Source organism: Vollenhovia emeryi, unplaced genomic scaffold (genome assembly GCF_000949405.1).
Source record: "Vollenhovia emeryi isolate VEMERY1.0 unplaced genomic scaffold, V.emery_V1.0 DF939222.1, whole genome shotgun sequence".
Classification (NCBI taxonomy): domain Eukaryota; kingdom Metazoa; phylum Arthropoda; class Insecta; order Hymenoptera; family Formicidae; genus Vollenhovia; species Vollenhovia emeryi.
This window is the reverse complement of record NW_011967144.1, coordinates 329,404-355,744: the sequence shown is the minus strand read 5'-3', so window position 1 is coordinate 355,744 and position 26,341 is coordinate 329,404. Positions and strand designations below refer to the sequence as shown.

Genomic DNA, 26,341 nt, shown 5'->3' with positions numbered 1-26,341 from the left:
CGCAGTCGGAAATAGTCGTTCCCGGCACTCGCCACGTATGCGGGCAGCTCGCGCGAATTACGATTATTCCCACGATGCGATTCTCCGGGGGAAAAATAAGACAGCGGCCCATTTTGGGGCCCGCAATTAGTAATCGAATTATTTGGATTGTTCGCAACTCTAATCTTTTACGAAATTTCACTCCGCGTAACTAAAAATCGCAATTCTATCTATACGAGTATTCAAGATTTTTAAGTAACACCGATCCATTCTCTCAATTAGTTCTGTCGATATTCAGTAGCGCAAAGATAATTTTCACTTAAGAGGCACTGGCCGAAATGTTAAGTTGCTTAACTACGAAAAAACAACGGTCAAAATATTTCCCAGAGTAGAGTTACGAACAATTCAAATAATTCGATTACTAATTGTGGGCCCCAAAATGGGTTGCTGTCTTTTTTCCCCCCAGAGTTCGTCGCAGAACTTGGACCAAACTTTTATCGCGAGCAAGTGGGGACTTTACCTATCGTTTACGACTTCTGGTGATCTCGACGGTCTTCCTGGCGCAGATTGGCTTTGGAAATTCTCGGATCGATCGCGTTACGATTAAAATGAACAAAATCCCCCCCCCCCCCGACGGTCGCTTTTTCTCCGATCCGGAAAGTGATCGTTTTGGCACGCGAAACGATTCGGCGTATCGACTCCGCTAACAATATGCACCCGATAACATCGTACGGGGTATCGTAAAGCGTCCCTAACTACGGATGCGAACGCAACGAGCGCGCAAATAAAGCCGGATGCCGAAAAGCGTCGTCGGCCGCCGCGCTGGACGATTCGTTAAGCGATAATGACGCCGGCCAATAAACGGAGCGCGCGTCAACAGACAACTCCGGCTGTGTAAATGCGAAACAATCGGATTCGCGCGCGCGAATTACAATTCCAGTGATGGCAACGCCTCGGCGCAACACCTGCCCGCGATTTCCGAACAAGCCGAGCCTTTTCTCGGGGACATCGCGGCGTGCGTCGCGAACGCGCGAGTGAATGACATCTGGATACTTCTTGCACGGAAATTCTGAAGCAGTCGCGTCGGTTTGAACGAGAAAAGATTAATTAACGTAGAATTATATTTTTTTAACAGAGAGAGAGAGAGAGAGATTGGAGCGCGCCTAATTTTTTACATCTTCAATTTTTTATAACGAACATGATGATAATTAAAAAGATGTTTGAACAGTACTTAAAATTATGCAAAGGGACTTCACTATCTATTTTTGCTCTTCGTTGGATTTTAATCTCGATTGACTTTTGATCTCGAGAGAATCTCGAGTTTCAAAAGAAACGTTTCGGAAACGTGTGATATCCGGTGCCCTACACGAGGGTATCGGTGCCATCACTAGCCTCTCCACGCTAAATAAATATTTCTCTCCCGTACTTGCAGCTGCAGCCTCTCTCCTTCTCACGTCTCCATCAATGTGTCTCCCTTGGCAATGCGAGAGCGGTCGGCATCAATTTATCGTAAATAAATAAATCTATTTATTCGGGCGCGAGCAAGGGTTCGTGCTCGCCGCCGTTTCGCACTCACTCGCGCGTTCGCGCGTGCGTGTTTCCGCGTGTACGTAAGTGGTGTAAGTGCGACAGTTTAAATATCAAATCGTTGAATAAAATAGCGGATTGCCGATCAGGTTTCTCGCGCGGTGCATTCGAAATTGCGTTATGAAAAGGAGGCTGTCTCGGGGATAAAAATCGAGATGCTCGTACATCCGGGATGGTTCTCAAAATACCCCTCGCACGTATCTTTCGCTCATCGTGCCATTAACGCTATTAAAGCCATTAAACACCCGTGTCGAGTCAGCATTTAATAAAAGCTGAGGTAAATCGGGAATTGTTTCATCTTCGGCGCGTCAACGATTAGTAGATTCCTGAGCGATCTGAGAATCTTGATTTCCAATCAGTTCTCAATTATACTCCGGATGGACTTGGACAAGACCTGAGCCCGTGACACAATCACGAAGATATCTGTCGAAATTAAAAATCGGATGTGGCGTCGCAGCAGCGTCCATAATTTCTACCGCTCGTCGAAAAATTGAAGATTTCTACATTTGATCACCGCCTCTTTTCAACTTGCTTGCTCGGTTTTGCGTGCGAGGGCACGCGTGCATCCGCTCGATCACATGCGCACGCTCGGTTCTCTCGGCGGCCGTGTTTTTGAGCGAGCGAACGAGAGAGAGAGAGAGAGAGAGAGAGAGAGAGAGACGCGTTTGTATGACAATTAACACGCGGCGACGGGACCACCGATCTCTCTCTCCCTTTCTTTCTTTCCGCTCTCCCTCTCCTCTCCTGTCTTTCTCTCTCGCGCAATTTTGCATCGCGCACTCGCACCTACCCTCTCGCACTCGCGCGCGGTCCCCGTTTGGTACGCGCGGTGCATTTCGCAAGACCCGTACTGCATCGAATGAAGAACATAATTCATTCCGCCCCTTGTCTGCAAAATGAGACGTTTTTACTTCGCCGTCGCTCGGGCAAGAACGAAAGTACGCGGGATTCGAGCTCACGAGAGTGCGAGAATTTATTTATTAATTTCATATTTTATACAATAAATACGAACGTGTTATGTACATAATGCAATAGTACGCGGACGTGTGTGTGTGCGCGCGCGCGCGTGTCTCTTCCACGTGCACATAGAGCAACTTTCTGCGAATGGAATCGAGTTAATTAATGCAAGCGAGACCGGCGGAACATACTTTGCGCCGGAAAATATAAATATGTCATATTGTGTACTTGTATAATTTATCTCTTTATTCCGACGTCGTCGATTATTATTTTCTGGACGAGGATAAAAGTATTGGATTAGTTAGTATAACACAATGATAGCGAGATCGGCGGCGGAGGGGGGGGGAGGGAATTCCCGACGGAGGCGACGACGGCGACGGTGGATAATGTATCTGCGCGATTTATTACTTTATTCCCGCGCGCGGTCCATTATTACCATTTTTTTGTTGCTTCTCCTCTCCCCTTTACCCGACCGAACATGAAAGACACCGGAATTAGTTAGTACCGTGACATCGGGAGATCGTCCGGACAAATATGATTATCGTAAAATCAAAGAAAGCGCGCCCGTTCCGCTCGCTTCGCGCGCGTCCCCACCCGGTTTACCGGGACTCGCCGAGAGGGCTCGACGCGGAAAAAGGATCAACCGGAGTCTCGTAATTCGGCGGTGACGCGCGCGGCTAAAAGCGGGCGGAGGTAAGAAGTAAAGGGGTAGAAGACAGGTGGAGGGAGAAACAGGGGCGCCGAATATCGTTGCGGGATAAACGTGTACAGTGACTCCGCGACGAGATAAACCGCTCACCAAAATCGTGCGTGTACACCAATGCTCTGGGAAGAAAAAGACAGTTAGCAGCCCATTTTGCGTGACTGAATAATGACAGAACTAATTGAGAGAATTACTTTAAAACCTTGGATATAGATAGAGTAGCTAATTGCGATTTTTTGTTACGTGGGGTAAAATTCGTAAAAGATCAGAGTTACGAACGATCCAACTAATTCGATTACTAATTGTGGGCCCCAAGATGGATTGCTGTCTTTTTTTCTCAGAGTGCCTGCTAATTACTTATTTATTTTCGGCGCGCAGTTTAAAAAAGTCGAAAAATAGAAAGATACCATATTCTTTACACTGCTATTGCGACAAATATTACCACATGCCTCAGTGGTCTAGAGAGTAGAGAAGTCCAGGTTTGAACCCTGGCTGAGGTAATATTTTTCGCAATAAATTTTCTGTACTATTACAAATGCCAGATATGGTCAGTGAAAACACTGTTGTTGCTGTATTTGCTTTATACAATGTCCAAACTAATGCCCAAAAGGTGTCCAGTGATGCCCAGTAACGTCGCAAATCGGCACACCACAACGACGCCCTTGGCGGTTTACCCCTCGCGATCAAATGTACTGCGTAACAATTACTCACTGAAGCTTTCGAGCACCTGTCGAAGAGGGCGATCGATACAAACTGCCTTTCGATATCAATAACACGTAAGCAAACAAATATCCGCGATGTCTCGGATCTTCGTTCGCAGGTTTTCGAAAGAAATTCGTAACAACAGTACGATTTCATCGGTTTCGCGAGTTCCTGTATGTACGTGGATAATTTAACTTTATCGTTGTTTCGAAGAAGATTGAAATTTACATTTTCCATTCGATCGATTGAAGAGTCGCATGCTTGTTGCGTCTCTCCGTCGATTTCGAACCGCGAAGAGGACGGATCGATTAGGGGCTGTCGTGGATTTTTATCGTGTCGCGGACAACGGCGAGAGGGACACTCGCAAAGGCGGTGGTTTTACTGCCGCGCGCACCAAGAAGCAGAAATTATTCGGCGAACAGAGGAGGAGCTTCGTTATATCCGGACGGTAAAGCATTCATGAAATTTGGAAAGTTCGGCGCCTATGGGCGGAGGCACACCGGGAGACAGAGTCGCGCGACCACCCTCTGCACCCCCGTTCTCCTACCCCTTCCCTCCCCCCTCCCTCCCTCTCTCTTTCTCCACTCGACGTTAATTTAGACGAATTTCATTAGAACAAACGAACTTTGCTAATCCGCGCTAATCTGATTAGAAATTCGCCGTGGCGCCGCATTCCGCCACCGCGGCTGACGACATCGTCGTCGTCGTCGGCGGCGGCGGCGGCGGCGTCGGCGTCGGTAGCGACTCGTCGCGTCCTCCTCGTCCTCGTCCTCGTTCTCGTTCTCGTCCTGTCGTGTTGACTGAAATCCTGCGCCTATATCCACGCCGCCTTCCACACCCTTTCCCGTCTCCCGCGTCTCGCCCACGCCTATATCCTTGCCCGGCAAATATTTGCAGGAATTAGCCCCCGGGTAACGACGACTACCTTCGTCCCTCCCCCCCCCCCGCCCGCCCCGGCCTCCCTCGCCCCTCCGAGGACGGGTAAATCCTCCTGGCGAGGACGTACTTTCCTGCGCCTTCGTTCCTTCTCGCCGCTGCCTAGCGGTGCGTCTGTCGCGATCGTTAATTGCGTCTCATTGTTAACGTTTGAATTATCGCGTGCGAATAAATTGACGCGAACAAAATTTCGCCAGGGGCGCGAAGCGAACCGGACCGGCGGAGGCGCGCGCAATTTGTAATCTTTCTCCTTTTCTATTTCGATATCCTATTTCTCTCGCCGCAAGCTTTTACGTTGTATTCGATCGTAATGAGATCATGGAAGCATCTAACAAAATGTGGAAAAGTTATTGAATTTTTTCGACCGCCTGTACCTTGTTTCCTTGTCAATTATCTGAAAATTGTCAATATAAAAGCGCCATTTCGTATGCAATAATCCAACGGATTTTATTTTATTCGTTTTATTTTATTTACCGGGGCTCGTTCCATTTTAAACGAGCTTACTCACGTCTCAACAATTTTGCAGTTTTTCACATGTTATTTATGTTCATTATTAACATAATGGCATATATTGATTCTACATTTCTTTAATATAAAATAGCCGGCTGCTGCATTCGGAATGTCATTACGTCCAAATTAGATAAATCAGCTGTATCAATATGTTTATTTACGTGTTTCCGAGGACGCGCGGCGCGGTGAAAAGCGCGTGTCCCTCGCGAAAGAAGCGCAAATGTAATAAAATATCGGTACCGACAAGCACAAACCCGGGGGGTTGAGGGGAGGGGGGGGGGTATTCGGCGCGCTCCCCGATACACAGCGGTAATTATTTTTCGTCGGAAATAACGAAGTGATAATAAACATTTAATGCTAACATTAATAATGACGCCCGTGATATTTCTTTGTGCGCGTGTGGCATTCCTCGTTTGAGCGTTCATCAAACACGAAATCAGGAATTATCAGGAGAATGAAATATGCGTTTAATTCCGAATTACCGGCCGCGTGTTGTGTCAGTGATATGTCATATTACACCATTAATGTTAGAAAAAAAAGGGAACCGGGGGGGGGGAGGAGAAGGGAAGCCTCGATGACGTATTAGACCTTTTCGAAATACAGTAGTGAGTATAATAATAGTGTAATAACGCGACGGGTACTTTTTACACGCCGCCTTCGGAGCGATTATATTTACAAAATTAATTGAGCATCGCATTTATTACTACGTTACATTTATGCTAATTTGCGCGCGCAAAAACTAGCTAGCGCGAAATAATGCCATTTTCTGATTAATACGGACATAATTGAAGGGAAAAGTTCTCAACCCCCGTTTCTCCCCCTCGCTCCTCCTCCATCCGCGAATTGCGCAAACGTGCTCGCACGAGGGATATGTATAATTTACGTGGGCTCGGTTGAAATTCGCCGCGATTCGGGAAAGGATTAAGAGCGGCTAGAAAAATTACGATTACGGTGCGAACGATATAGCGCTCGCGCTTCTCTCTCTCTCTCTCTCTCGGGCAAGTTTCTCCTCTTTCGGATCGAGTTTCCGGTTCCATCTTGCCGCGCGCCCGCGAAACTCGGGTCTAACGTGTAATTTTCCGCGTATACCGCGTTTACTCCGACACAGACGGGGCCGTCGCGCGTCTCCGACGGGGATCTCCGTCGCGCGGGCTCTCGCGCGGGCGGCGAGACGAGAAGCGAATCTCTTTCCGAGTCCGAGAGGCGAGAACTTTCGTTCGAGGCGCGGCCGAAACTTTCCGGTAACTTGTTTCGCTGGAAAATAGCCCAAGTTTTCTTCGACGGCGACGATATCCCGTGAGCCCGGATATTTTATTCTCGACGCCGTGGTGTCGGGAGGTCGTCGTCGTCGTAGACTGATCTCGTGGCGAATCCCGAGGGATCGTCGAGCAGATTTGCGCATAGGACTCACGCGTGAACGTAGCAACGACTGATCGCCTCTCGTTCTCTCTCAGCCATTCTTAAGACCGAAACGGACTAGCAATTGACGCTAATTGGGATTGGCGATTGTCTTGTAGCCAATGAGGGCGAAGCAGCGATTTAATCGACTCTCATTGGCTAGAGGACAGTCGTCGGTCGCCAATCCCGATCCAATCCGAGTCGGCAATTGCTAGTCCGAATCGGCCTTAACGCAGCGATTACGCGAAACTTCCGCCATGCACGCATATTTACGACACGACGGTCGCGTGAAAGGAAAACGATCTCGCGATACTGGATGCGTCGACATTTGTTCGCGCGCGTCTTTCGGAATTCCGTCAGCCTTAACAGCTTCCGGAATTCCCGACCGCATCCCAGCGCGATCAAGGAGGTGCGGCCGGGTTACCGCGACGGCGGTGTTCGTGAAAAATTCAAGGCGGTCAGCCCGGTAATTTGAAGGCGGTTAATAGCGAGCGTGTGCTGAAGAGAGGCGAGGAGCAACGGAGAGAACGAGCTCCGGGGGCGCGCGCGCGCGCGCGCGTGCAAGAGAGAGAGAGAGGGAGAAACGGGGAGAGATTCACAAGCGGGGTAAAATCGCGCACGAGCTCGGCGCGATATTTAATTCACGAATCCTCTCGGTGCCGCGGCCAGGGTGGCTCATGTCTTCCCTGTCGGTCGGCCGACGGCGGGGAGGAAAGCGGCTGAAAGGGAAAGACGAAGGGGATGACGGAGACGGGCGTACGCACCGCGTCGCGGACCGGACAGAGAAGTCCAGGACAGACGGAGGAGGAACGAGAGAAAGAGAGAGAGAGAGGGGGGGGAGAGGGGCCTCATTTCCATTAGCGGCATGCATCATACAGAAACTAGCCGGACTATATACACGGCTGTTCTGCTGCACGTCGAAACAAATTGAGATGCAGACTGCTGCTGAATGACGCCGACGGACGCCGTCTCTGTGCGCGTCGAGACGCCGCCGTCGCCGCTTATCCTCTCCCCTTTCTCCCCGCCCCCTCGTCTTCCTCTTTCTCCCCCGAAGATGATTTTCTCCTCGTTTGCTGAAGCCCTTAAGTGTGACGTTCAAGAAAGACTCGGTATAACGTTGCCCGTAATATAGTGACGGCCGGTAAAATATTTATATTCCGAGGCGCGAGGTGAGCCACGTCCCAGATGTGAACGGGGATAAACAGTTGCCCCCCCCCTCCTTTGTATTTTTAAGAATTTTTATATACCGGATAGCTGTGGGAACACCACTTCCTAGTTTGATCGTTTTGGTCTCGTTCTTCGTCCGGGTCCCTCTTGGGGCGGGAGAGAGAAAGGGGAACGTCGCGATCCCTGTTCGCCCTTAATTACTCGGCCGCGTATAATACGCAATGTTTTTATTACAAAAATCTTCTATCACGTCCCGTTCCCGTCGCAACGTACGCGTCGAACGGGATTATCCGCGAGAAAGAGAGAGAAAGAGAGAAAGGCACTCGGACGGGCGTTATGCATTCCGAGCGGGACGTAAGAACGACCTGAAAGGGACGGCCTGAAAAAAAGAAGAGGGGCGTGAAGGGGGGAAAGACGGGGAAAAAATGCGGAAAAGGGGAAAGAGAGAGGACGCAGCCGGGGGTGGGCGACCGCGATATACAGGGACGCTCGCAATTTTCTCGTCAATGCACACGTCAACCGGCACGTCGCGTATGCACTCTGCACGGTGTATTCCGCGAGCTGCACCGCAGAGCGCGGCATGGCGCGGCGCGGGGAACGCGAGACAATGAAAAATGCACGCGCCGCGATATACTACTTGCGCGTCCAAGTTACAACTGCAGAGCACAGGCTCAATCTCTCTCTCTCTCCCTCCCTCTCCCTCTTTCGCCCTATCTGTCTCCCTTTTTCCTCTTTCTCTTTCTCTTTCTCCCGTCTCCCCCTCTTGGTCTCTCACTTATGCGTCCTCCTCCAGCTCGAGCGACGCTCGTCGGAAACAGCGAGCGGGCTGCTCAATAATTCTTTGTGTGGTTTAGCCGAGAGATGCGTGTGCACGTGTATTGACGCGGGGCTATTTCGCGAAATTGCCAGCGCTCGGTGCCATCCCCCTCGTGTCACGATGGCGGAGACGTTATTTCGCTGCACACCATCGCCGCCGCCTTTCGCTTCCTCGTAGAAAGCCCTTCCCTCCCGTTCTGATGACCGCGAGAAACCCCGAAACGCGATTTACGGTAACTGCAGCGCGACGAGGGGGGAGCGCGCACATTTGAATAGATTTGAACAATTTAAATATACCGCGGCACAATACGAGGTTCTCGTGCACCGCGCTTTCCGCGCTCGCGGAGAGTGACGTTTCCGCGTTCTCGGAAATCAAAAAGAATACTGTAAAATCGTCCATTGTGGAATGGCATTTAAGTTGTTCGCGTCTACTTCGATACTCAAGTATGAAGGATTAATGCATTTATAATAATTTAAATCCATTTTACTTCCGTAATAGCCTTGATAAATTCTACAATTCTACAGTATAAAAGCTGCAATCCTTAGTGGACGAGACGGATGACGGCGCAGGCCGAGAACATTTTCCGCGCGAGCGTCTCTCAAAGCGACGTTCGGCTCTTCCGCTTCGCGAGCGGAATTCGCGATCTGCGAAACTTTTGCCGAGCGCACGGCAGGGAAAAAGGGGGGGGGAAGAAATAGGGTAGAAGGATTCGAGCGGCGATCGAGCGCGACCCTTAGGAATTAATTTGAAAAGTCAGGCCGAAGAGAGGCCCGGCCGGAAGTATAATGTGTACAAGAAGCGTAACGGCACATGCCCGCCTACGATATTGCAGAAATCGCAAAATTCGAAAGCACGAGGGGAAGAGGCGAAACTTTTCAAATGAGCCAACTTTGCGTGTGTCTTGCGCTTTCGGTGCCCCCGTCTCACGAGTCCCCTTGGGAAGCCTCGCATATTAGCAAAGTTGTCGGCCGAGGTGAACAGTTCGGATTACCTCGCGTTTCCGGTATGCACGATTTTTCTCTCGCAGCCCCCGGAAAATTTTCGACAAGTCGCCTCCTCGCCTCGCGTCAAAAAACAATTGCGGGGGAAAAAAGTAAGGCTCTCCCAGAGCGAAATTATTGTATTTAACCTGCCCAGCTCGTGAACACCGTTCGCACTTGATTGTAAACGATTGAGGGGATCCTTAAGCCGTCTGTTTTATCGACATTCTTTGTTGCAAGTAATCTTTTAATCGGCTTTATAGAAATGCAAAACTCTTTTACGGAATTTAAAGTACGCAGCAAAATCTAGACTATGCTGGCCGACTTTATATAAAAAACGAAAAGAAATTAAAAATTTTACTATTATAATTTTTGGTACACGTGACGACAATATTTGCTCGATACAAGAATTCTACAATAAATGTATGCCAAATGAGACCAGCATACTCTAGGGACAACATATAAGAACAATATCGTGCAATTAGAACTAAGATTAATAGTCTCGAAAAAAAGATCACTTATAATAAACGCAAGTCCAGAAACCCAAGGTGGTCGCTGCCAAACATCTGTCAGATTGTCAGTAAAGCCACGGCGTTGATGCTAGAATTCGATCCAAAATCTCGGTCTGAGCAATGTGTAGCTAATAAAATTGCTGCTTTTTCGTAAAAGTTGCAAATTGACTGGCTATACATTTCTCGGACCGAGTCGAACTTGAAACTAAAAATGTCGATAATTGACGTTTTTAATTCCGTCTCCTATCTTATCGACGCTGATCGAGGTCCGGTTGCACCAACGTCGCTTAACTTTAACCTTGGCTCAATTTGCTCCTTGTCTCTTTCCCAGGGGAACGGTAAAAAGAGACGCAGGGTGAATTAAAGTTAAAGTTCCGTGACGTCGGTGCAACCGGGTCTAAATCTTTTTTGTGTCGCATTTGTCCCTATCTGATTGTTATTATTAACATGTTATTTGTTTAAGAAACGACATTATGAAACCAAGCGATTCGACAATCGATACATTTCTTGGGCCGCGATCCGATTTATAAGTTAAAAAATATACAGAGGAAAGTCGTCCATTATGAGATAGGATTTTAATATGAGATAGTAGGTTTTTAACGTCCAAATTCAATCGCAAATCTCTTTTCGCAACGATTACACGATCTAACGATCAATTTTCCGCTAAACGGAGATTGTCACTCCAAGGGCAATAAATTCGTGGTGGAACCAACAGATGACGCGTATTAATTTTACGAAACTCCGCTATCTCATATTAAGAGCCTGTCTCATAATAGGGGACTTTCCTCTATATTCTTTATTACACAAGTTGCAATAAAGGCTAAACGGCCGTGTTTTGCGCAGTGCCGGGTGGTACCGATGGGGATTAAAATACTTCAACTGTCCTTCTCCCGCGGACTCGTTTCGATTAAATAATTATCCCGGCGGAGCTCTCGTTTTGCTTCCGGTTAGAAAAGAAGATTGCTCGGATAAAAGATTAAGTCGTTTTCCCAACCGGCCGTTAAATCGCCGCTAATCGCTGTTTCCAGCACACTGACGTCTGACCGACCGACCTTTTCTGTTTCAGGCCAAGTTGTTGGAGTCGTCCCACGCTTGGCTCGGTGCCTCCACCTCCAGTATAGCAGGTGAGTCCCGCTTTCGTTTTTCTCCTCTTCGTCTCGTTTCGATACGTTTCAGGAGATAATCGCCCTCTCGACACGGCCCCCCGGCCGGACGTAACGTGGAAGCCTTCCACGTTAGGCAAACGCACACACGCAAAACAACGTCTGGTCACCTATCTCTATGCACAGGGTGTCCCCGTACTTTCTTTCAGCGATAGATTTGCCGAGATGAAAATTTTTATCGCGAAGAAACGAAATCGTAATTACCATTTTCCGGGATGTCGTCTGAAAATTGTTCAGCTCGAGTATCAAAGAAAGCCGACGGGGTTTCACCGGGGAAACGCGACGGACAAGCCAAGTCACGAAATGCGCAACTCGCGATATCGCTTTCCTCTTACCATTACTGCCGCACATACTTTTCTCTATGTCTAGTTTTACAATCGCTTACGCGGCGCCTATCGTTAAAGGGAAGTACGATTGGCCGAAGACACCCCGTATAGTCTGTTTCGCGACACGTTTTAAAAAGACTTGACATTTCTCTCCTGCAATATCTGTCGCATCATCCGCCCGCTTATACCTGTCGCACGAATCCCGACGATCGGTTTCCGTAGTAAGTAGCGGCGCAACGACCGATCATCCCTCCCGAGTTCGAGTGGAGATTCCCTACCCTCTCTCGAGCATCCCTCCCGTGGGACCGTCGTCCGATCAGCCTCGCTCCATTTTCAAGTTCACGGTCACGTTGCTCATCCGGTCGAATCATCAGCCACGTACGTGACGAGCCTCGTCCTAGAAACGACGGGCTCGTCGCCCGTTCGTGCTCTCGACCTCCGGTCTTCGGGGATGGGAAACATCTGTCGCTATTCGTAGATCGATATCTCGTTGCTGCTCGCCCTCACTCCCTTTCTAAATGTTCCTCGCACGGACGATAAGGTTCCCGGAAGCACGGCCGTCGTCGTCGACGACGTCGTTGACGATCACGGAAGGTGGCAACACGAGAGAGCGAGGTCGCGAATGCCGGAGCCGAAGGTGGTGGCCGAACGGCAATAAACGATAGAGGGTTGGAACGTGAGCGCGGGCCCGGCAATAATAAAGCGCGGGAATGCGTTTTGCTTTAATATAGAAAGCAATTTAGATAGACGATTGGATGGTGGACGCCGGTTAATAGCGGCGATAACGCGCCCGCGATTCGCGAGCGAGAGAGGTTCGACGCGTAGCTCTCGCGCGCCATCGAGCGCGCGACTCTGCCCTTCGGATCTTTGGTCCTCCGTTTCGTAAAACCTTCGAATGCCGCACCGGAAAACAGTGGCCCCTCAACTCTTCGCCGGTACATTGTTCGCCGGCGTGTCCCGCGAGGAGTCGGGGGACACAATGGAACAACAGCAGGTGCAATTAAATATCTGCACGTTGAAATCGACGTCTATGCGCTCGAAAGGTGCATTTGTACATTCACTTTATGCATCTCGAGGTCGCAGGTAGAAATGCACGTAATTTACATTCGTGATAATTCGCGGTTTCGGTCTCGAAAGGAGAGGATAAAATATTCTTGGCGGACGCGTGCTTTCTTCTCCAATTTTTTTTCCCCACTATAATTCGCAGAAGAAATGTTCTACGGTGACCCCAACCGCTGTGCAAAGGCGTGTTAAATAATTTTCTCAGCCGTACTCTTCGTCTCCGAGCTCTGATTTGCCGCAGTACGCTCGCTCGAAACGTAAACGCGCATAAACACGCATAAACGTCGCAATATGCGTCTCGAATTGATCCCCGGTATCGTGCGTGCGTGCGTGCGTGCGTGCGTGCGTGCGTGCGTGCGAGCGTGCGTGTTTAAGCGTACGCCGAATGCGTGCGTAGGCGCGTATCCCCCTCTCGGCTCGCTTAAATCATTTTCTTCGATTACTCCTTGACTTCCCATGAGACGCGGCCGCCGCCGCCGCCGGCTGTTTGCTTCTCTTAACGATCACGCTTATTTATTCCGCGCTTTTCTCGTCCGCGACGAGAGCGTTTCTCGAAGCGAACATCGTGCCTTCACCTCTGCTCCGCGTTTGCCTCGGAGAAATTAGTAATTCAGAATCTCGGAGATTAAAGAACTCCGGCACGCGATACCATTTTCCCGTTGACAATATCGATTTCGGGCTCGCCGAGGGATTTCGTTGAGAGAAAGTGCACTGCTTCCGAGAGATGCATCCTGTATCTTAACCCTTTCGTTGCCCGCTTACATTGGCCGCGTTCAGCAGAAAAAGCTGCTTTGCAACTGTTGTAAAAATCCTGAATCTAATTGGCGTATGCTCTTAATTATGACAGAATCTAAGAGCATACTCCAGTCAAATTTACGAACTTTACAACTGTTGCAAAGCAGCCTTTTCTGTTGAACGCAGCTATTTTTTGTCTCTTTGATTCCTTGGGACGCCAATGTCCCGCTCATAGTACGCGCTATTGTCTGGCGAGGGCATGTACACGCACCGGCATAAATGCTGTCCCTATCCTTGCGAGGTGCACGCACACAACCACAGGGACTCTAGTTGTGTGCGTGTACCTCACAAGGATAGGGACAGCATTTATGCACGGAAAAAAACATTTAGCTGCTGTAGCTAAAATTTAGTAAAATATTGAGCTATCACAACTAAAAATATTAGCTGTCCATATTTTACTAATTGTAAGTTTTAGCTACAGCAGCTAAATGTTTTTTTCCGTGTGCCGGTGCGTGTACAACTGTTTAAGGTGGCTCCTGCACGAAGGAGTTAGTATGGGTGCTTTGATGGGGTCCCTTTGATTTTTATAAATCCATATGACTTTTTTCGTAAAAAGTATCACTTATGTCTATTGTTGGTGTCTAAATATTTCATTCTAAATTTATTGCGAAAAAATATCACCTCAGCCAGGGTTCGAACCTGGACCTCCCTCTCGCTGGCGGGCGTCTCGATTCGACCACCGAGGCATGTGGAAATATTCATCGCAATAAACAGTCTAAAGTTGGTTCCCGAATGCTACCTATCGTCAATATTATAATTTCCTACTTAACAATGTAAATGTAATATGACATGGGTGTTATGTTACATTTACCTTGTTGAGTAGGAAATTATAATATTGATGTTATGTAACTGTTACTTGGTGTTCACCGGAATGTTAAAAAGTACAACTTTAACATTTCTTCTTCTTTATCTCATTTCATCGGCGACCGGGTCTGAAATTTCGCGTACCGATAAAATTTACAATTACAACACACTTGTATATCAATTCTTCCTACTTTTGGTCGGTTTATGCAGGAGCCACCTTAAAACTGAAGAAACGTTGGTCGGCGCCAAAACGCTGTCTAAAAGTTTAAAAGAATTTCTCGAAGACTCAACGATTCAGCGTGCATTCTGTTGCTGAAAAGGCCACCGTAGGGACAAAAGTTTGACGGCAAAAAGTAATCCGTTCGTGAAAGGGTTAGAGTTTTTTTTAAGGAGGACCTTCATTAATTTATCGAGGGCGAAAGAGAGAGAGCGACGAGGACAAATTACGGATATGTTGATGTAAACTGAAACAATTAAGAGTTTCTCCCGACGTTACGGCCCGATAAGGCGACCCGGTGATCAGATTTAATATCTAATCCGCACGCGCCTTTTGAGGACGCGAATTGCCCAAGTGCGATTGTTCGCTTAGCCGCGATTGTCCGCCTAGCAAACGACGATTTGCCAGTCTGAGAGAAAATGCCCCCTCGCGAAACTACAGGTTGCACGTGCGCGCGCGACAAAACGCCATTGTATGATAATATTATTCAACGCGATTATTTCCAGCCCGGATTTAGCCACGACGCCATTACACGCGATACGTGACCGTTTTTTTTATCCCCTTTCTTTTTTTTTCGGTTCACTGGCGATCGTACCCGCCGGTTATGGGACGGTCGATTCGCGCGTGAAACGAAATTATTCATATTTCGATGCAATCGGATTGTTATGCTAAAAGAAAGCGACTTGCGAGTTTTTCTATTTTTTATTTTTATATATTTTTTTTCATCTTTTTTTTGCGTATATTAAGCGGTTTCGGCGATGGTGCTTGTAATATGCATTTGCATCCAGGTGGCAGATTCGCGCTCGAAACGGCAGTTAAATTAATTTACAAAAATAAAAGTCCGGCGCGCTTTTGCGAGGAATAAAATCCGACTTGCCGCGGCCTATCATTTCTCGTCACACGCGATCCCTCCCCGGACGTTAAGTCACTTCCTGCGCAATTGCGCGCGGGTTCGCGAGGGCCAGAAATCGGTGCGGCGCCCGCGACACCGCATAAATCGCACGGGCGACGTGAGTGACGTTAACTGCTGCTAACACGCGTGGGTGTGACACGCTCTGTGGACCACACGGTGGTCCCGTTCCCGCTTCTCCCTGCCTTCGTCTTTCCGTCGGCTCTTTCGCCCCGGAGTTAGTCGGCGGCGAGCCGGCTAAAGGGATAATTATAGCGCAATTATAATGATTGCGCCGATAATTACGATTAATAGCAACGTGTAAAATGATAATTAAATCGGCATCTTTTAATTTCGTGCCGATCGCGCGCTCCAAGTCGGCCGCGTAAGCCTCGCGCCGGGGTCTTCGAGAAAGACTTGAATCCCGCGTGATGCTCTTTTTAATTCGCCGCTGCCACCTCCTCGCGTTTTAATGCTGGTAAATTATTTTGATTGCTTACTCAGGACGAATGAATCTTGAGAGCCTCGTAAAATTCGTACTCGGTTTGATATATTTTTACTCGCGACTATTCTGCTACTATTTACGTTTAATTGCCACCTTCCTGGTTTCGTGCTTTCTTTTCATTAGCAAGCTGCGTTAATCACTTATGCGATGTATACGAAAGGAGAGCAGCGATATAATTTTTAATATATAATTTCCAACCTGCCCCTCCCCAATGAATAATTCCGTGCGGTCCGCAAAATACTAATACCTCGTTCAATCTCTTGTTCGCATTGTCCCCCCCGGAGCTTTTTATTTGTCGACTCTTCCGCAACTTTTCTTCTCACATTTACGACACGTTAACTACGCTTCGTTTCATTAATATTCCATTAACACCTCATTAATTTTACGCTCCACCTTGGAGGTTCCTCAGCGTATTCTCCGTGTCATCTTCATATCTTTTATTAATAATAATATTTCTTAACTTCAGCACACATGCCAAGAAGTGGACTTGGTTCACAAACAGTGCCTCAACTCACATTTGTACCCTCACACTCCCTTACAGCTATTCCGCCTAATTCCGGTAGCTCAAGTTTTTAACCGTGTACGTTTTCCGTAAACGCATTTCCTATTTTACATTCTTTTTACTTGCACTTACGTTTCCATTTCCTCGCTAACATACGGCTATCCCTACCTATGATAATAAGTATCTTTTATTATCTTGTCTTGTGCAACAAACTCTTTGCTGTGCCATCGGGTGTGTTGGCGCTAAAGACACCCAAAAATTGAGAACGTAGACTAACGCAGAAGAGAGCGAGAGTGGAAGTGTACGAGGGGCGAGATAGCCCCCGTCGAGGTGCGCGATTTTTCGTCCAGTCTTCTCTAGGTGCGGCTTTGCCCCGCGGTTCTCCACGCGAAAAATTAAAAGACGAGAGTCGAGGCCGGAGAGTCGAAAAGAAATCGCTGACTATTTTCTAGCTGACTATACGACCCTGCTGAAGCTGAAGGCGCCGACGTGGACGCGGCACGATCTCCAGGAGGCGATCGAGGCCGTGGTGACCCAGAAGATGCGCTTCACCCAGGCGTCGACCAAGTACGGCATCCCGAAGGGCACCCTCTACGACAACATCCTCGGCAAGTCCAAGAGGATGATGATCCTCGAGGAGACCGCCCTCGAGCCAGGCGAGGAGTCGGCGGTGCTCGAGTTCTGCTGCGACATCAGCGTCAGCCCGTACAATCGGCGCACGAAGAAGTCCCTGAACGCGATACTGAACTTCGTCGAGCACCTCAGGCGGAAGCACGACCCCTGCTTCGTGTTCACCGGGCTGTCGGGCTTCCGCTGGTGGTGGGCCTTTTGCAAAAAGCACTCGATAGTCTCGCTCTACATCAACGACGAGAACGAGAACGGTGCCGACTCCTCTTAGCGCCGCCGGTCCGTCGCGCGTCGAGACTGATCGCGGAGAGAGAGAGAGAGAGAGAGAGCGGCCGAATCTTATTTCTACTCTGATCCTATTTGCTGAATTGTTTCGTCGCGAGCGCAATTTCGTTCGGTAAGTCGGTAAAAATTTGCTCTCTCTCTCCGAGAGAACAGTGAACTCGATCTTTTTGACGGACGTTGATTCTCATTAAATAAGAATTGCGCGAAAATGTAATCCGAAGTGAGATTCCGCCATGTCTCTCTCTTTCTTTCTCGCTCTCTCTCTCTCTTTCTCCTTCTCTCCCGATTGTCACGACTGCGAGACTCGTCGGCCGAGAATGCGGCGGTGGTCGCCTTTGCCTCGCGGACGAGAATGAAGAAAAATGTGGAAAATTTAATGTCCCAGCGACAACGAGTTCATTCAAGCGACATTAAGGCAAAGAGAATACAGTAAGTCGGATTCGAGCGGCATGCCGTCGGACGCGTCATGCAACCTTTATTTCGCATCCCCGCTCGTGATGCGCTCGCATTCTCGGGCCGTAAAAGAAACGGTGGCGCGTTTAAAGGTGACCGGCGCGTTCTAAGAGAAGGCACTAAATTCACGACGTCGCATTCGATTGTCCCCGAGATTAAAATACGCCTTTCGAGATCGCGTCGCCGAACCAGCCCTCAAAAGGCTCTAATTATAAGGATTTAAGTAAAGAGAGAGAGAGAGAGAGAGAGAGAGAGAGAAACGCGCACAACGAAACGTCTTCCAGCATCAAACACGTTGGAACATTTTCACGATCGCTGTCCTTTTTTTCCCCTTTTTCGATCCACTTGTATGATTCCTCCGGAGCATGCGCGCGGTACCGACAATCGACGCGCAATCCGTAGACTTCAACGCGGAAAATCGCTGCACAAGCAAGGTCGCCGGAAGAATTTGCCTGCTAATTGAAAATCGAACGCCGCGTTCGCGTCGCGTGCCCGGGCAATCGCGCGAAATGATAACGCGGTAAAAATCGGGTGGGGACTTTAATCGGCAAAAAATGTCTACGTTCGATTAAATTTAATATCCATCAGAATCGATTGCATCAACGGCGATTAGCGGCGGTTATTCCCTCGCGACAATATTCCCCGATCCTTTTTCTCCCCCCCTCGATTCTCCAACGCTTCTGAAGTAATAGAATTTCCATGACATATTATACAATAAGAGGACTCACGTTAATTTATTTGCGGATAACTCGATTCGCATTGAGAACGCGCGCGCGAGAAATATTTATACTAAAAGAGACCGGGGAAATGGAACGGTAGAAACGCGTTGGGAAACGCTTTAAGCGTTTTGTGAACGTTTTCGCGATTCAGTGCGATTTAAAAGCGCGCCGTCGATTCGTCAGGGCGGTCGCGTGTTTATTTTCTTATTAGTCGCGAAATTAATTGCACACGAGAAATTCCATGGTCGGCGCCGGTTGAAAAGGCAAGCAGCGTTTCGCGGAATATCTTCGAACGTGTTCGCGCCAATTTCGGGAGCTTTCCCGCGCTCTTGCGAATGATACTCGTGAATGACTTAGCGTGTAACGAGTTTAGTGCCCTCCACTCATCTCCGTCTTCCACGTAATTTAATCGACGAACACGATGTGTAACATTCCGCCTCTTCGCGTATATACCACGCTCTGTACATACCTTCCGATACGCACAGCGTGTACAGCGATGGACCGAATGGTCGCGACACTCTTTTTTTTTTAATACGAGTTTAGGAACTCGAGAAACGGATCGGAAACGCTTCGAAATGGCCGTCGAGTAAGATGTCCCCCCGGAGAAGATTTTGAAACGTGAGGGCCTGAGCAGAATGGCTGTCGTTCTTAACCCTTTGAAGCACGGTGGTGACCCACGTTACCACCTCAGCTTCTTTACTTTTTGGCCATTTAATTTCTAGTGAACGCATCTACGTCAGGTTTTTGCATTTTTTGGGATATCTTAGCGAAATATGAGAAAACAGCAATTTTTTCGGAAAAGTTTATTATTGACCAAGTTTTTTTAAGATTATTTCTTGAACTTGGTACAAAGGGATTTTCGGGGTCGCTCGTTACGAATCTGATGTCGGATTTTCAATATTCGAAATGGCCGACCCAAAATGGCGAGTGCAAAGTACGTGACTTTTTTGAGTTTTCAAGGTTTTTCAGCATTTTCGCGTTTGATTGCGGTATTTAGGGACTCGCCACGGCCGCGTCGTTAGCTCTGGGTAGCGCCAAGAATGAGTAAATCTCAAGAAATTATCAAATTTCAATTTTGCAACTGGAATTTAGATTCCGTGGGTCCAAGTAACGTCTAAATAATGTTTCTTAGCATAGTTGAATCACAGTTGAATGATGTTCTTCTTTCAAGTTTTGAATTCCGCCATCTTGAATCCGCCACTTTGAATTATGTAAATCTGATAACGAATTCGTAATCAGCGACCCCAAAAAACCCTTGTATACAAAGTTTCACGAAAAAATGGTTCAATAGAAAAATGTATGCCTCAAAGGGTTAAGTCACAAGACAGTTATTGTGCGTTACTTTAAGACAAAGGCTTGAAACACAAAACGTCGTCTTAAGAGTACAAGACAGCCATTCAGCTCAGGCCCTAACCCTCAATCCAACTGCACGTTCCTAAACTTATTAAGAAGAAAGTGTCGCGGCCATTCTGTCCGTCACTGTACGGCTCGGATCGACGGGACCAAATTGTCACCGAGATCGTTGCTGACGCTCAACGCTGATGCTACGGGGAGAATTTTCTCTTCAAATTTCAGGCGAGTTATTAGGGTAAGATATATGGTAAAATTTCGAAAAACTCATAAAGTTCTTCGAAATGCCGATTTCAGGCGAAATTTCAATAGGAAATTCTTCCCGCGTGTATTGCCGTAACTAGATATTTTTCTACGAGTTTTACCAGTAGCGAGAGACATTGTTTAAGTTATTTGCGTTGCCATGTTGCGCGCGTCGGACTCAATTCGTCTGTTTGCCGGCGACAATAATTGCGAGATAATTATCTCTAGTATATTAGAATGGCGAGGAGAAAGGCGTTCTCTGTAGGAAAGTACGCGCGTATCTGTTAACATTCCAAGTCTAATCGCATTTATGAAACGAGCGCGTATCCGCTCCTCGTTGCGGCGAGGCATTGTTCGAAGCCGGGGAAGATCGGGGAGACGATCTGCGATGAGCAAAATGGACGAAGGAAGTGTGCCGCCCGCTCGAATAGTAAAGCCGGTCTAGCTGCGCGAGAAACGTTCGGTCAACCCGACAAAAAGGTTTCGCGGAGCGCGCGGACGCGATATATCGTGAAATTGAAATATTCGCGCCGGCCGCGCACGCAGCTTACTTAACGGCAATGCAAATAGAGTGCGGACGTAATGCGCGAGGGAACAACGGCTCGGATAAACGTAACGAAAGTGGAGCAGAGCGGCGGACCGTGCAAAAGAGAGCCGCATCTAAATATATATCGGCCCCTGAATTCGCCGACACGCGACTCGAGCGCTAAATGAAAACGTACGGGAGATCGTTATTCGGCCCGGCGTGATGCATAAAAGTCGCGCTCGTATAAAAATGACTGGCGCGAACAATAACGCATACGCGATCCGCGGATTAAAACTCGGAATCAATTTACCCCCCCCCCCCTAGCCGGCGGGCTCCGGAATGCCCGCCATCCCGATATAGCGGGGACCGAACTCCGCGCGAGCCGCTCGAAATAGTTGAGCGCGCTGTAACTTCAGGGGGCATATCTTCCTCGTGCGTTTAGCTCTCCCGTCTTTCCTTTTCTTTTCTCTCTTACCGCGGCGGAGAAATCTCGTTCCGCGACGCTTAATACTTGACGGCCAGGAGTGTTATTAGATTACCTCCGCCGCCAGCGCGGAGCGTGTCGCGGGACTGGGCACGACACTTTTGTCGGCGTCGGCGTGCTCGCGTTTCCGCGGCGGGGGCGGCGCGGAGGGGCAAAAACGACTCAATTACGCGCACGTGGAACTGGACGCGGACGTTAACGGGGGTAACGCTTTAGACGGCTGGCTTTTTGCGGCAATTATTGGCTGCGTCGTATCGCCGCGCATCGCCGGGCAACGCGAGCGGCTAATATCCGGCGATTATCGGTCAACACGCGGCGATTAACATCGAGGGAGAGAGAGAGAGAGAGAGAAAAAAAGGCGCGATTGTTCCCGACGCCCGAGACGTCCGCCGAGTCCGCGGGTTTCGCGGTGAAACCCGCCGGAAAAGTGCGGCTCGCGAAACGGCCCGGTATTATCGTCGCCCTATGACAACGCGACGTGGATCGAGGTCGCCTCTACCGTCCTCGCGCACCTTCCGCGAGGGGGAAAGCGGGGGGGGAGGGGGGGAGACTCGCGTTATCGTTCACGGGCTCGGTGGAAACGCCTTCCGACGACGCGCTGGCGTGCTTCCCCGCGTCACATTATCGCCGATCGCCGCCCCCCGTTCCCCGCGGGGGACCCGGCGGTTGGCGTATTTACGAGCGGCGCGTTAATTGAATCCCGGCGAGAACGACGTAACACTATACCCGGTGTTATCGCTCGTCCGCTAAAAGTGCGCGACACGCCGAGTGGCGCGGCGCGGCGCGCCTGGGGGCGCGAGAGGTGAGAAAATTAAGTGTGAATGAGCGGCATTAAAATAGGCGTGCGCGACATTCCCCGATAGAGTATCGGAAGCGGAGCGAGGGCGATATCGCGGCCGTAAATCGGCCGCGTTACGACCGGTGCTACCGCCTCCGGAGATAATCGCGCCGCGAGAGCGAGAGCGCGCGCGCCGCGGTCCCGCGGCGAGGACGGGATTCCTCTGCGGCGCATCGATAAGACGTTCCGGGCCGGACCGCGAGCAGCGACACGTTGCGTAACGTCGTTGAGCGCGTCGCGCCACGTGCGTCCCGGTATGGAAAGATCGTCGGTCGGAGCGAGGAGAGCCCGTAGACTTGTATACTAGACTGCGCCATCCGTCGGAGACGTCGGTCGTAAGATGTGGAAAGAGAGGGAGAGCCGAAGCGAGTCAATGCGTCTGACCTGCTCGTTTTCTCCTCGCTCTTAATGCTGAGCGAGAGAGACGGAGAGAGAGAGAGAGAGAGCGAGCATGACTCACTTGATAGGTCTGCAGTCTAATGTTTAGGACAGCGCGTCCATGGGGATGCGGCAGTGTAGCATATAAGTCTATGGGAGAGCCGCGCGACCACGTCTGCGTCGCTCTCGAGCGACGAGAGGGAGATGTACTTAGTGCCTTCTTAGATAAAAGATAACGTAAGCGAAATTAATCGCGCGACGACCGGGTTTCCGCGATTCGCGTTCGCGTCGCGGCCTGACCCAAATAAGAATTCAATAATTAAACGCGGCCCAGATCCGCGGCTCGAGACGTCGGGCATTGTCGCTCGTCGGAACGTTAGAGCGCGAAACGGGGAATTTTCGCGTCGGATGATGCCGCGAGAGTCTAAGAATAGCCCGGGCCGGCCGGGCGCGCGCCTTTTCCAATGAATTGTATTAATCGTCAAATTGATCAGGAGGCTTAATTAGAGCCAATAACTTAACTATCAAATAATTGTCGCGAATTGAGGCCGGCCATACGTGCCATACGCGAGCGGCGGAAGTCGCTGCGATACGCCGCCGCGCCGGACGTTTTCTTTCACCTCGCTCAGGTCCGCCGCTCCTTTCGCGTCAGAAATTTCTCCGGTCGATGCAGATTTTCTTATTCGATAAATTTTTCCGCACGCGACGCTGGAAAATACTCCGCTACGTCAAGGAGACTCTTAATGCGTTATAATAGTATGTGATATGTAGTCGGCGGTGCGCCAAGTGACGTGTACTCTTTATTGCGAGGCTTCCGATCGGATATGGCGATATTATAATAAAGCAATTATAAATGAATTTACGACGTTACTCGTGCTGTTACGTTTTCGCGTTACGTCGCAACAACGTCGGACGCAAAATGCCTGACGTTCGAATAGAATGCGTTACGGGCAGTGCTCCATATGTTGTATTTTGTTGACGAAAGAAAGAGCAATAAGGGATTCGAGTTATTTCAAGTATAAACAAATTTTCTGATAAGCAGCGATGCAGGGACGCGCGCTCCGAAACGGCCCCGCGAGGCCGTCCGAGGTCGCGTTTCACGACGCGTCCTGATTTCTTCAAGACGCGCCCTAAGGTACATTCCGTTACTTGCGTAGAATCCCCTTCCCTCCGTGACGCAATAATTATTCGTTCGTGTTTGTAGTTAATGTAAGAGAAGGTTTAGTATTAAGTAGCGTTAATGCAACGCATGCGTTAGTCGCGACGTGCCTTTTCCGTTTAACGACGACTCCTGTAATGCTTTGTAACGATTGTTGCGGCAAACGGCAATACAATCGATATTTGGGTTTCACCCAGAAAGACGTGAATCCTTTAGATTTACTTTGCCACGATCTATTCATGAACACACCCACACACACGAAGCACAGTACATACCTGTCTTTCTTAAGCGCCGTTTTCTAGGTGGCTCCGCCCACGTTGAAGGTATAAACGGTAGATGCACCTGCGTGCATCGAGACGAGCGAGTATCGATTCGGCGTGAAAATTGCACATTGCGGAATCGTTAACGCGACGACGATTCGTCCTACCCGCTCGGCCCCCTCCGCGCTTCGATCCCGATCGCGAATCGAGGGCTCTCGCGAGAGTTCGCCCGCCGACGAGCACGCGTTAGGCGAACGAGCGTGATGGACGATCGATTAATAAAAAAATCATGCAATAACGAGGACATTTATTCACCCTGAATCCTGCCTTAACCCCTTTGTCCCTCTCCGGCCCCCGCACACCCCACTTCAACTGGTCGATCGCCCCGACTAATAGCTGCTTTTCTGTGTTTTCTCTTTTCCACGGGGGGCGTTTACTAGCAGACAGCTACCAGTACCAGCTGCAGTCCATGTGGCAGAAGTGCTGGAACACCAACCAGAGCCTGGTGCACAATCTGCGCTTCCGGGAACGTGGACCCCTCAAGTCCTGGCGGCCGGAGACCATGGCGGAGGCGATCTTCAGCGTGCTGAAGGAAGGACTCTCCCTCAGCCAAGCGGCAAGGTGCGTTCTCGGCAGCTATTACTTTCTTACTTTCCCGTTTGATTTTTCAATACTCGAATGCATCAAATCATTACCGTCTCTTTAAATGTATCAGAAGATTGTACCACGGTGTATTATCCTTACGTGATCTCGTTAGCTGCTGGAGCGCGATAAAAAATTGACTCGGAAGGGGGGAATCGCGTGTTAAAAAATACTACGGTAAAAATAAATGTAACATATATTATGATGTTATATCCTTGCGCAATTTCATTAATTGCTGGTACGTGATAAGAAATTTATTCGGGAAGGAGAACCGCGCGTTAAAAAATACCACGGTAAAAATAAATGCTCGCGTTACGGGGCCGTCTATCGCGTGTAATATTAATATTAATCGATACAACATATTAATCTTAAAAGTGATGCAGCGTTTCCAGCGCGTTTCGTAGAAATTATTTATCTCATTTAATTGCACTTTTTCGCTATATTACGCGCGATGTATTAATACATCGGCCGATATAAAACGCGCTAATTTAAAAAATATATCGAGATGTCTCCGCTGTGTATTGCAAAAATAATTAATTTACTCGCAATCATTTTCCGTGTACGGCGGGCGGCGCCGTGCGTCCGCGGAACCAATAATAAAATTAATAATATACTCCCCGCGCGGCTGCATAAAACTTCGGTGGCGCGACATTTAATATTAACGCCTCAGTGATGAAATGCGTTAATATAAAAATTAAAGAATTATTTCAATTGCTTATTCCAAGAGTCCGCCCCGCGCGGCAGCCGGTTCTTGCGGCGTTAATAAGTGATGGGCGAAAGATAAATATTTTATGCGAGTTTATGCCGCGCCGTTGTTTCCTCCGCGCGCCAACTCACGCAATGTACCGGGTAAATAGTTAAAATTGTTATATAAATGTCTTATGATGCGGCGCGTACAATAGAGCCGGGTTATTACGCAATGAAAAATTCCTGGAAATTATTCCGCATCAGGCATACCTTATCGCCGGCCCTGAATCATGCTAAATAATCGTCCGACCTGCTGCTCAAAGCGGCTGCTTTAAAAATCATTTGCGCGTGGACGTCGTAAAGCCTGTATCACGTTTGCGTAACAACGTCGACTCGCCGTTAAAGGGATTTCTTTTAATTCGCGTACAAAGCGACTCAATAAAGCGCGACTTTACGAGCCGCGAGCGATAATTTTTACGATAATCGATTCCGACGATCGATAATGCTCCCCTGACGCTTCCCGCCGCGAGTCTGTGTGCCGTTTCGAAAATTTCCGGCGCCCCCCCACCCCCTTTTTTTAATCGCCTTCAATTTCGTTAACGTTTTTCAGCTCGCGCGAGCGAACGGGACAACGAAATGTAACGGTAATCGCATAGGGGGGGGGGGGGCACGCAAGACGAGCGATTCTCGCGTCGCTCCTCGCGAGAAGCCTCCGCGTTACTTCGTTAAACGCGCAACGTCATCGCCCGTACTCCCCACGCGATTGCATAATTTCGAGAGATTGCATAATTTCCATCGTCATGCATTCAAATATGTCCCGCTGAATCTTTCATACTCCGTCGGTATAATAAAATTAATATAAATTAAAGTGAAACGCGTAATGAAATGGGATAAACATAAAATAGCATTAAAATACGAACAAAGCTGGGACGGAATAGCTCAAGTTAATTAAGAGACGCTACGCGGCGCGGATGTAAGATACGCGGCGGGGCGAGCAGAGCTATAAATTATGTTGATTATAATTATAAGCCACAAATCATAATTGTATCCCGCTTCCACCTTTCAGGAAATACGATATCCCCTACCCGACGTTCGTCCTGTACGCGAACCGAGTGCACAACATGCTGGGTCCTAGCGCCGACGGCGGGGCCGGTGAGTGTTAGTTGCCATTTTCAGTGT

General features: G+C 49.0%; 2 protein-coding genes across 3 annotated transcripts in view; both read left to right on the top strand.

Annotated features, from left to right (window-relative positions):
* The window catches only part of LOC105560770 (protein bric-a-brac 2-like), a 303,865-nt gene that overhangs the window by 268,501 nt on the left and 9,023 nt on the right, over nt 1-26,341 (top strand). Inside the window, exons 2-4 of one of the 2 annotated variants that reach the window (XM_012010164.1) lie at nt 11,315-11,372; nt 24,277-24,454; nt 26,229-26,320. In XM_012010164.1, the coding sequence (XP_011865554.1) occupies nt 11,315-11,372; nt 24,277-24,454; nt 26,229-26,320 (328 nt within the window). Of the gene's footprint in view, nt 1-11,314; nt 11,373-24,273; nt 24,455-26,228; nt 26,321-26,341 lie in introns of both variants that reach the window. The other variant, XM_012010165.1, reaches the window with a different exon arrangement.
* On the top strand, nt 15,675-19,243 carry LOC105560769. The gene has a single exon (XM_012010162.1). The coding sequence runs from the start codon at nt 17,053-17,055 to the stop codon at nt 17,407-17,409; it is 357 nt and encodes a 118-aa protein (XP_011865552.1). The 5' UTR covers nt 15,675-17,052; the 3' UTR covers nt 17,410-19,243.